This window comes from Sus scrofa, chromosome 2, assembly GCF_000003025.6.
Source record: "Sus scrofa isolate TJ Tabasco breed Duroc chromosome 2, Sscrofa11.1, whole genome shotgun sequence".
Classification (NCBI taxonomy): Eukaryota; Metazoa; Chordata; class Mammalia; order Artiodactyla; family Suidae; genus Sus; species Sus scrofa.
The window spans coordinates 50,873,504-50,885,507 of NC_010444.4; the positions used below are offsets into that span (position 1 = coordinate 50,873,504).

Consider the following 12,004-nt stretch of genomic DNA (forward strand, 5'->3'; position numbering starts at 1 on the left):
CCAGTACCAGTGTGCCCATGGTAAAACATAAATGACTTCCATAAATTACTGCCAGTAGCATCTATGTCTTCAGGGGAAGTCAGGTGGCCTCCTGCTTCTCTGGTAGGCTTCTCCAAGTTCAACAAGTCAATCTGACCTAGGTTTTCAAATTACTTCTCTGTGCTGGATCTCAGAGCATGTGAGATTTTGCTTGTGTCATTTAAGGGCAGAATTTCTGTTTTCTACAGCCTCTAGCTCTCTCTTACACAAGTCCCACTGGCTTTCAAAGTTAGATATTATGGGGTCTCATCTCCAGTGTACCCCTGGGCTGAGGAGCCCGGCCTGAGGCTTGGACCCCTCACTCCTTGGGGAGAACCTTTGCAGTTGTGGTTGTCCTTCTCACTCCTTGAGGAGAACTTCTGCAATTATGATTGTCCTCCTGTTTGTATGTCACCTACCTGGGGATGTGGGTCTTAACTATACTGCTTCTCTACTGGTGCTACCCATCTCACTCTAGCTCCTTCTTGATATCTTAGAGCTGAAAACTCTTTTTTGCTAATCTTCAGGTCCTTTCATTGACAGTTCCTCTGTAAATAGTCATAATTTTTGTGTACCTGTGGGAGGAGGTGAGCACAGGGTCTTCCTACTCTGCCATCTTGACCACTCTGTTATATACATTCTATGTGTTATTATTTTTACGTTCTGAATATATTTAAAAAGAATTTACATTCACAATTTTGATGATGTTTCTATAAATATCAATCAGATTGAATTGGTTAGTGTTGTTCAAAATTTATGTATTCTTACTAATTACTTTTGTCTTCTTGCTGTATCAAACATTGAGAGAAATTTGTTAAAATCTACAACTATGATTGCCTATTCTTTTAGTTTTACTAATTTTTGCTTAATGAATTTTGAATTTCTGTTATTAGATGCATACATATTTACTACCATTAAGTCTTTCCTTGGGATTGATCATCTTATTATTATGCATTGTCCCTCTTTATCCCCAGTAACACTCTTTGTCTTAAAGTTTACTTTTGACATATCTATTTTCTGATCCCTTTACTTCCAGTATAGTTGTATCTTTATATTTCACATTGCTTCTTGTAAACAAGATGTAACTATGTCTTGTTTCTTTATCCAGGCTGACGATTAAAGAATTTAGTATAATTACTAATATGGTTGAGATAATTCCACCATCTTGTTGTTTTCTGTTTATTACATTTGTTCTTTCTTCTTTTGCTTTTCCTTTCCTGCTTCCATTTTTTTCCTCTTTTATTAGCTTTTTTTTTTTTTATTTTCCCACTGTACAGCAAGGGGGTCAGGTTATCCTTACATGTATACATTGCAATTACAGTTTTTCCCCCACCCTTTCTTCTGTTGCAACATGAGTATCTAAACATAGTTCTCAATGCTATTCAGCAGGATCTCCTTGTAAATCTATTCTAGGTTGTGTCTGATAAGCCCAAGCTCCTGATCCCTCCCACTCCCTCCCCCTCCCATCAGGCAGCCACAAGTCTCTTCTCCAAGTCCATGATTTTCTTTTCTGAGGAGATGTTCATTTGTGCTGGATATTAGATGCCAGTTATAAGTGATATCATATGGTATTTGTCTTTGTCTTTCTGGCTCACTTCACTCAGGATGAGATTCTCTAGTTCCATCCATGTTGCTACAAATGGCATTATGTCATCCTTTTTATGGCTGAGTAGTATTCCATTGTGTATATATACCACATCTTCCTAATCCATTCATCTGTCGATGGACATTTGGATTGTTTCCATGTCCTGGCTATTGTGAATAGTGCTGCAATGAACATGCGGGTGCATGTGTCTCTTTTAAGTAGAGCTTTGTCCGGATAGATGCCCAAGAGTGGGATTGCAGGGTCATATGGAAGTTCTATGTATAGATTTCTAAGGTATCTCCAAACTGTTCTCCATAGTGGCTGTACCAGTTTACATTCCCACCAGCAGTGCAGGAGGGTTCCCTTTTCTCCACAGCCCCTCCAGCACTTGTTATTTGTGGATTTATTAATGATGGCCATTCTGACTGGTGTGAGGTGATATCTCATGGTAGTTTTGATTTGCATTTCTCTTATAATCAGCGATGTTGAGCATTTTTTCATGTGTTTGTTGGCCATCTGTATATCTTCTTTGGAGAACAGTCTATTCAGGTCTTTTGCCCATTTTTCCATTGATTGATTGGCTCTTTTGCTGTTGAGTTGTATAAGTTGCTTGTATATTCTAGAGATTAAGCCCTTGTCCGTTGCATCATTTGAAACTATTTTCTCCCATTCTGTAAGTTGTCTTTTTGTTTTCTTTTGGGTTTCCTTTGCTGTGCAAAAGCTTTTCAGTTTGATTAGGTCCCATGGGTTTATTTTTGCTCTAATTTCTGTTGCTTTGGGAGACTGACCTGAGAAAATATTCATGATGTTGATGTCCGTGAGTGTTTTGCCTATGTTCTCTTCTAGGAGTTTGATGGTGTCCTGTCGTATATTTAAGTCTTTCAGCCATTTGGAGTTTATTTTTGTGCATGGTGTGAGGGTGTGTTCTAGTTTCATTGCTTTGCATGGAGCTGTCCAGGTTTCCCAGCAATGCTTGCTGAATAGACTTTCCTTTTCCCATTTTATGTTCTTGCCTCCCTTGTCAAAGATTATTTGACCATAGGTGTCAGGGTTTATTTCTGGGTTCTCTCTATTCTGTTCCATTGGTCTGTCTGTCTGTTTTGATACCAGTACCACACTGTTTTGATGACTGTGGCTTTGTAGTATTTCTTGAAGTCTGGGAGAGTTATGCCTCCTGCTTGGTTTTTGTTTCTCAGGATTGCTTTGGCGATTCTGGGTCTTTTGTGGTTCCATATAAATGTTTGGATTGTTTGTTCTAGTTCTGTGAAAAATGTCATGCATAATTGGATAGGGATTGCATTGAATCTGTAGATTGCTTTGGGTAGGATGGCCATTTTCACAATATTGATTTTTCCAATCCAGGAACATGGACTATCTTTCCATTTCTTTACATCTTCTTTGATTTCTTTGATTAAGGTTTTATAGTTCTCGGCATATAGGTCCTTTACCTCTTTGGTCAGGTGTATTCCGAGGTATTTGATTTTGTGAGGTGCAATTTTAAAAGGTATTGTATTTTTGTGTTCATTTTCTAATGTTTCATTGCTGGTATACAGAAATGCAACTGACTTCTGAATGTTAATCTTATATCCTGCCACTTTGCTGAATTTATTAATCAGTTCAAGGAGTTTTGGGGTTGAGTCCTTAGGGTTTTCTAGGTATAGAATCATGTCATCTGCATACAGTGACAGTTTGATCTCTTCTCTTCCTATATGGATGCCTTTTATTTCTTTTGTTTGTCTAATTGCTGTGGCTTTTTAGATATTTCTCTTAATGTTATAATTGGTCATTCAATATGGTAGCCATTAGCCACACTTTTAAATAAGTTTAAAATTCAGTTCATCATTGTACTTTAGGTGCCCAGTTACATGTCCCCATTACTGGATTAGATAATAAAGATTACTGCAGAAAGTTCTGTTAGACAGCTCTCTAGAGATTAAGATCAGGATTTATTGTGGTCAGAGTGATCTTAGGTCAATTGTGAAAAGATAAACATTCTAGTCAGAAGATGTGTGTTTTTGTTGTGTGTCTGCTACTGATTAGCTTTGTATCTGTAGGCAAATGACCCACTGCTCTTAGCCTCAATTTTTTTTCTAAAACATGGGGATAATAATTCCTGCTCTTTCTGCTTTATGGAGTACTTAGAAGAAATAAGTTTAAAATGATAATTTATTTGTAAGTCAAAGCAGTTTTCAAAAAAAAAGTTAACAGCTGATTGACTAGTTTCTGTGTTTTGTTTGCTTTTTTAGGCTGCTAACAGAACTGGAATCTCATTCTTGGTGGCCCTTTAGCTCCAAGCTTTGGAAGATGCCCTCGGAAACAAAGCCCAGATGGGGTGCCTCAAACACTAGTTCCAAAGCTTTTGGAAAAGAAGGGATAGTGATCAGAATTCCCTCTATTATTTCGCAAAGAACAGAATCTCATGTTATACCAGGAAGTCTCACCATGCTTGTTTCTGGATTGGAAATCCACAACTCGGATTCTTTGCTCATGCACAAATTTGAAAGAGAAGACATAGATGACATCAAGGTTCACACACCATATGAAATTAGCATCCGCCAGCGGTTCATTGGGAAGCCAGACATAGCTTATCATTTGATATCTGCCAAGATGCCAGAGGTTATCCCCATTTTAGAAGTATGGTTCAGCAAGAAGATTGAGTTGTTAGAAGATGCTTTGGTACTCAGAAGCACTGCAACCTCTTCCCCAGTAGAGAAAGGGGACTCAGTCTGGCATGCAGGTGAGTGATCATCAAAACAGTCTGTGCACAAGATTGCTAAAGTCATAGTAAAACTCAACACACCTGTGGTGTATACTTTATACGATGCATCACTCAGAGGAACTGCTGATTTCAGCTCACTAGCCACTGTGATTTGTTTGTAAATAAAAATAATTTCAGATTTTTCCTCAGTACTTGCCATCTGAATGTCAAATCACTCAGGTTTATTACACGCTTGAGAGATCTATGGGTTTCACAAATGTGTCAGAAACGGTTTTGTTAACTCTTTCAAAACAAAGGAAATTTCTGAGTTAGATGTTTTCACGTTCTTTTCTCTGACTTGAGAACCAATACTTCAGGGTCTTAACTAGCATCATCCCCACCTGCTCTGGTATGTCTCCAGTCCCTCCACCTAGGATTATTCTGTTTTCTTGACATTTAATCAAGGTCTTCCCAGCCCACCTTCCAGATGTGCATTTGGGCATCAGAATTTTTGAAAACTTCAGCATGGTTTGTGTGTGTGTGTGTTTTTAGCATCTACAGGATACTGTGAAAACCTTGTTTGTATGGCTGCAGGCCTGTCCGAGGTACAGAGGATGTAGCTGAGCATGGCCCCAGGGTCGTGTGGGTATGTCCCCAGGCCCCAGCCTCCTCCCTAGCATAGGATAAATTGGTGTTACATGACTTCTCATTTTTGCCACTCTGACAGATGTCAAGTGGCATATTGATGGTAATTTATTTTTATTTTTTTATTGATTGTAAGATGGAGCATCTGATGCTTTTTATTTGCTTTTTTGGCACCACAGGTTTTCCTCTATGGGTTGCCTGTTCTATTGTTTTGTTTTTTCTCTTTCTTTACTGAGCTGTCTATGTATTTATTTACTTACTTATTTATTTATTTATTTATTTTGGCCACTCCCATAGCCATGTGGAAATTCATATGGCCAGAGTTCAAACTTGCACCATAGCAGTAACCAGAGCCACAACAAATGTGGATCCCCTAACCCGCCGAGCCATCAGAGAATTTCTGGTTTGTCCTTTTTGTTATTATTATTATTTCTTTGTAATTTGCAGGAGTTCATTATTCATTCTAGATATTTATCCTTCCTTGACTTTAGAGTCTATACTACTTCTCTCAGACTGTCAGCCTCCATTACAGAAATCTTTAGTTCTGCTATGGTCAAATCTACCAGTTTCCCCCTTAAGTTTTTTTTTGAGCCCTACTTAAAATATCCCGAACTCTTTATAAAATATTCTCTTTTCTAATACTAGCAATATAAGTGACATTACTTCTATGTTACGGTAATTTTTCTAACAAGTGATAATAGGCCTTTCTTATTAACTTTGATTACTAGAATTTGTATATTTGTTTGTTTAATTTTTTTTTTTTTTTGTCTTTTTGCCAATTCTAGGGCCGCACCCGCAGAATTTGAAGGTTCCCAGACTAGGGGTCTAATCGGAGCTATAGCCGCTGGCCTATACCAGAGCCACAGCAACTCAGGATCCGAGCCACGTCTGTGACCTATACCACAGCTCACAGCAACGCTGGATCCGTAACCCACTGAGCAAGGCCAGGGATCGAACCTGCAACCTCATGGTTCCTAGTCAAATTTGTTAACCACTGAGCCATGACGGGAACGCCGAATTTGTGTAAAGTAAGAGATATGTTTGTTATTCCAATTCCTTTTCTTTTTTCCTCTAAAGTGATTGATTACAATTCCACCATGTAACCTGTTTCCTTAACACATGAATGTTTTGATGTTATTTTAGATGGCCTCAAGTTTCAAAAAGAAATATTCTTGATAATAGATCTGGTCCCATAAGTATCAAAATGTTGGATATGTTAATGTAAAAACTTAATTTAAAAACTTACTTTCTTGGAGTTCCCTTGGTGGCGCAACAGGTTCAGGATCTGGAGTTGTCACTGCTGTGCCTCAGGTTTGGGCCCCGACTCCAGAACGTCCACATGCTGTGGACACAGCCAAAGAAGAAAAAGCAAAACTCTCTTGGCATTTCCAGATTTTTCTTTGGCCCCTCACTCAAGGCAGGACTCAAGCTGATCCATAAAAGGACCAAGAAGAATGAACTGTACCAGCCAGCATAAGACCCTGACCAGAAGGGTCTGTAAGCCCACCATGGGCACTCTGATACCCCAGGTTTCCCTCATTTCTGTTTTCCTCTGGGAGGGACCTCAGCAGTGAGAAAAAGAAGGAGGCCCTGGCTAATGGGACCAGATGCAGAGCACCATGGGCCATTTGTTCTGATGGTGCTGTTGGAGAATCCTGCTGTGCCAGGCATAGTGCCAAGTACCCATAGTCCTGAAAACAAAACTAAATAAAGCCCACAGTCCTTCTTGTGAAACCCTACCACATTTGTGGGTTTTGTGTTAGACATGGTAATTTCAGAATAGAACATGGCACAGAATATTGAAAATGATGGCAGATGCGAGCAAGCCAATTATGACATAGAAAGTCACACTGTACAAGCAAGAGGAGCACAAGCTTGCTGGGCTTTACTATCATGGCATAGACCCCATGGAAGATGGGATGGTAAACTCTGACCCCGAGCATCCAGGCTAGAGTGGAGCAGGAAGTGAGTGCCAGGGCCTGTGCAGCCATGATCAGTCCGCAGGAAGCTGGGTGGGCGCAAATTCTGCAGGGTCGCCCATCAAGAAGGGGAGAGTGGACTTCCTGAGCACAATCTAAGGCTGCTGACCAGAACATCTTTCTTAGGGAAGTTGCAGACACACTTTTAAGGTCTTTCCACTGATTGAACCAGGCCCACCAGATTGTGTGGGACAAGGTCCTTTATCTAAAGTCAACCAATGGTGAGCCTTCATCTGCAAACACCTTCCCAGCAACGCTTAGATTAGAGTTGAATTAAATAACCGGGGACTATAGCCTTGCCCTTCACAGTAGCAGATTGTATGTGTATGGAGTGAATTGAGTCACTTCCATGATGACAGATGGATTTTCATCTCATTGCTTCTGGGTAGGATCCCTGCAGTGTGTATGTCTGAACTGAACTGAGCAAGAAATGCCCTCCTCCCCTTGTGAGGCTGCCCTGCCCAGGTGAGGCAGGTATACCTTATAGCTGTGGATTTGGAGAGGTGCAGGTGACAAGGAGATATGTTTGGAAGAAGCCAGCATGCTGACTTCAGTAGCAAGATGGTATTTTGTTTGCTTGGAACTTCACAGTAGTCCTATACAAGCCCAGCGATGAGAACTTACTTCTCACTGTTGCCTCTCTTGTTGTGTCTGTGAGCACCTCTGTTTTTACTGTTGTACATTGGAAACTACAGAAACAGTTGAGGAAACCATGACTTTGACATCTCAGAAATGTATTTCTCTTCTTGATGAACCATTTTGCTGAAATGTATGGCCAGAAGGTGGCAGTCTAGTAACAAGAGACCAGCATTTGCTAGGAATCAGTGTCTAGAAGAACTTTCCAGAGATCTCTGTAGTAATGTAGAGTGTAGGCAGGTGAGCACTTGGGGTGGCCAGGCCAACAGCTGGGGGAGGAGAATCTCCTGGAACTCAAGGGCCAGAAATGGCACAGGTGGGCGGATTCCACCTTAGGGAAAAACAGTTGAAAATTGCTATTTTTCTACACAGCATCTTTAAAATCATCTTTTAAATTTTAGAATAATTTCAGACTTAGGAAAAAGTTGTTCCTGTGTCTCCCACACTCAGTTTGCCCTACCTTGTTATTTTACACTAGTATCATTCATTGTCACAACTAATGAACCTATGTTGCTTCATCTTTATTCACCAAAATCTGTATTTTACCCAGACTTCCTTACTTTTACTACCCCAGAATCCCATCCAGGATCCCATATGACATTTCAGCATCTCATCTCCTTGGACTCTTCTTGATAGTTACAGTTTCTCAGACTCTCCTGGTTTTGGTGATCTCGACAGCTTTTAAAAGTAGTGGTCAAGGTTTTTGTAGACTCTCCCCTAGTGTGACTTTGTCTCATGATCCACTGGGGTGATGATGGGCTTTTGGAGGAAGACCACAGAGCTCTTATCTTATAAGAGCAAGGTCTATGCATGGCATTTTAAAGAGTGTTTTGTACTGATTTCGGAGTTCTCTTCATGGCACAGTGGAAATGAATCCGACTAGTAACCATAAGGGCGCAGGTTCAATCCCTGGCCTCACTCAGTGTGTCAGGGATCCAGTGCTGCTGTGAGCTGTGGTATAGGTCACAGGCGCAGCTCAGATCCTACATTGCTGTGGCTGTGGCGTAGGCCAGGGGCTATAGTTCCAATTCAACCCCTAGTCTGGGAACTTCTGTATGCCGCAGGTGCAGCCCTAAAAGGCAAAAAAAAAAAAAAAAAAAGTATTTTGTACTGATGTGTGTTTTTGCTGTTTGCTGACTGTCACCTTCTGAGAGGGGCCTTCTTTGACCACCTAACTTAAGGGGACTCTCATCACCCAATCACTTACCCTATAGAAATCTTGCCTTAGCACTTGCCCTCTGGCGCCACTACCCTCTGGTTTGCTGATCGGCTTCCCACACTGGGACATGTGCTCCAGAATCAGGACGGAGACTATCTTTTCTCACCCCACCTCCAGCACCCAGGACAGGTTCAGGTAACCAAAAGGCACATGCATCTCTGTGTGAAGATGAATAAACTTCTAGGAGTTCCCTGGTGGCCTAGTGGGTTAATGATCCAGTGTTGCCCCTGCTATAATGTGATATTGATCTCTGGCCTAGGAACTTCCACATGTTGCAGGTGCAGCCAAAAAAAAAAAAAAAAAAAAAAAAGATTAAACTTCTGGGGCATTGAAATCTCTGCACAGGGTCATTAATTTAAGACCATCTTTTGAAGCCATGAAGCCCTGGGACATAGCACCATGGTGACCACCAGTAAGACCCTTCCATGTGTTCACTTAGGATGCAAGCACTGGACTGACTATAGATGGCCCCCCTGTGGTCATTAGGTCATGGTGATGCCCTGACTACTGACAGACTCCCAGGGAGCTACTTGGCACTCATCCACTTGATCCCTTCCAAGGCCCCATGCATGAGTCCAAGCCATACGCCATCTAGTTTTGCAAAGTGGTTTTTGTTTGTTTGTTTGTTTTGTTTTTGTCTTTTTGCCTTTTCTAGGGCTGCACCCACGGCATATGGAGGTTCCAAGGCTAGGGGTCTAATTGGAGCTGTAGCTGCCAAGCCTACTCCAGAACCACAGCAACACGGGATCCGAGCTGCAACCTACTCCACAGCTCACGGCAATGCTGGATCCTTAACCCACTGAGCAAGGCCAGGGATCGAACCTGCAACCTCATGGTTCTTAGTCAGATTCGTTAACCACTGAGCCACGATGGGAACTCCGCAAAGTAGTTTTTAAAATTATCATCAGTTGAGACTGCTATCTCTCTCTATTTCATTTCTTTCTGTTATACTTCTTGTTGTATTGAGGACATGAGGCAATTTGTGGGGTTTTTTGAAAGGGCTTCCAACCCAGTTATATAAGTTGCTGGATCCATCCCCAGGTAAAGTAGGCATTTTCCTTTTGTCATCTTTGGGGTGTTTGGAGCCTGGGGACAAAGAGGAAGATTTTCCTGTGGTTCTGTTCCCAGGTCAGGCCCTGGTGATCTTTGCTCTGAACTTGCCATGAGATCAGGAGTCTGTGTCTGATGCACAAAGGAGACTGGAGTCTTGGTGCTGCCTCTTCCAGCCCAGCCCTTGCTCAGGGTTCACCTTAATGCTTCCACGTTCTTGGAAAGTGGAATCTTTTGTAAGCTCCCACGTACCTTGAACAATCTGTGCTTATTTTGTTTAACTGAGATAACTAGTGACTTTTGAGACAAAAGTCATCTTAGACTGAATCAGATTCTTTCAGAAGATATTTCAAGGCATTGAAGTAACTGAATCATCAACTCAGGTCTCAACACAGAATTCTAGGGGTGGCCAACCCTTGAACTAGACAAACCCTATAAAAAAAAATCCGTGATTAGTGTATTCCAAGAAGAGAAATCTTCAATTTTGACTTTTTGATTGTTTAGGTAATCCCATTTGGTAAACACTCAAAAATGTGTAGTCTTTTTCTGTAGTATAACTATAGGTACTGAAATGGAAACCACAGTGACAATACAAGAGCTCGGTTCTGGGCACAAGTGTGCATCAGATGTGCGTCTTGCTGAGAAGCTAGTTGGGGGATCCCAGTTTGAAAAGATGATGAAAAAAAAAAATAAGAAGCAGTGCAGTACCAAGTAAGCTACTGCAAAGGTGTGCAGACTGAATGATATCAGGACAGACGAGGAAAGATTGCCACTAATGGAAGGGCCAAGTGGAAAACATGGCTCTATACTTGGGCTCAGGGACATCTGTCTGCATGACATATGCAGAGAGGCTGCTGGGTAGGTGGGGACAGCATACTGGGGACAGGATGGCTGGAACAGGAATCTTCAGGATCAGGGAGCAGACTTAGGAAGGAGATACAGGCTGAGTGAGGAATTTACTTTCACCTGTTCAGTCATAGAACCATTGTTAACGTAGACAAGTGAAGTGCACTTTGCCATCACAAATCACTGATAACACTTGAATGTCATGTACGTTAGTTGGCCTTTCCTTTGTTGTAATAATGACTAGTAGAACATGTCCTCCGTTTTGGCTATCGTATTGTTTACTTTAGCCCTGTCATTGTAGTGTCAGTTTAAGTGTTCTCTTGCTAACTGTTTCAGAAAAATATTTTTCACTGTGTAACATCTTAATGACATTTGATTTGGATCATGTAAGACCAGGCAACACTGAATTATGTGCTATGGAAAGTTCTCTGCTAATTAATAAGCCCTTATGATGGTTGGAGTAGGGTGGCACTTAGGAGACTCTAGAGCACAGGTTATGAAATCAATTTGTTTGGTTGCATCCAGCTTTTATATGAAGAATAGAATAGAAAAGCACATCTGAGGGCATAGTACTAAGGTTCTTGTCTTGTAAAACTTCTTCAGACCTTCTTGGTGCATGTGAGGGTGTAGCAGTTCTCTGTAGGATGTGCTTCTCACAGTGGTACACAGCTAAAGGATGCAAAGACTCTCATGTAGGGCCTCCTCCTCAGTGGAGATGGGCCTGAGGCTTGCAGTGTGGACCCTGGGTCTTTCCACAGGCTTTGCTTCATATCAACTGGTTCCAAAACTCACTCTATCTGGTCAAGGCCCTTTTCCTGTCTAGAATCCCAAGAAAACATGCTTTATTGTCCTCATTTTAGCCTGAATTTATCCTGGATGAAGCCAGGCCTTCTTTGCCCAGCCAGACACTCTGAGGGAGTGTTAATTTGTAAGAAATTTTTTTAAGAGATAAGAATCAAGGGGATGTTTGCATGCATGTTGGAGGTAGCTTGTCTGTCCCCTGGAAGGAGGGACTTGGTGCAGCTGGCCTGTCCTGGAGGCACCAACTATGCACCTGCTCTTTAGGCCCAACAAGAGCTTTACCCCAAGATGGATTTCTTTTCCTAATAGCTCATTTTTTGGCTACTCCAGACTGCTCTGATGAAGGGTTTTGCTGGCCACCATCAGGGTCCTAGGAAGGAAGTGGGGGTCCCATCTTTGCCCCTCCATTCTGCTGAAGTAGAGAAGTCTGCATAATGGAGTTGGTGCTGCTGATTATGAGCCCAGGGTGCCTTCTGCTTTCCAGCATCCTAGTATTAAACATGGCTATAACAGCATGTCTGAAGTGG

The 12,004-nt window shown here is 41.7% G+C and overlaps 1 protein-coding gene across 1 annotated transcript in view; it reads left to right on the forward strand.

Moving 5' to 3' along the window:
- Window positions 1-12,004, forward strand: part of SNAP47 (synaptosome associated protein 47) — a 109,436-nt gene that overhangs the window by 61,195 nt on the left and 36,237 nt on the right. The window contains 1 exon segment of the mRNA XM_021083339.1: window positions 3,850-4,340. Within this exon segment, the coding sequence (XP_020938998.1) occupies window positions 3,850-4,340 (491 nt within the window).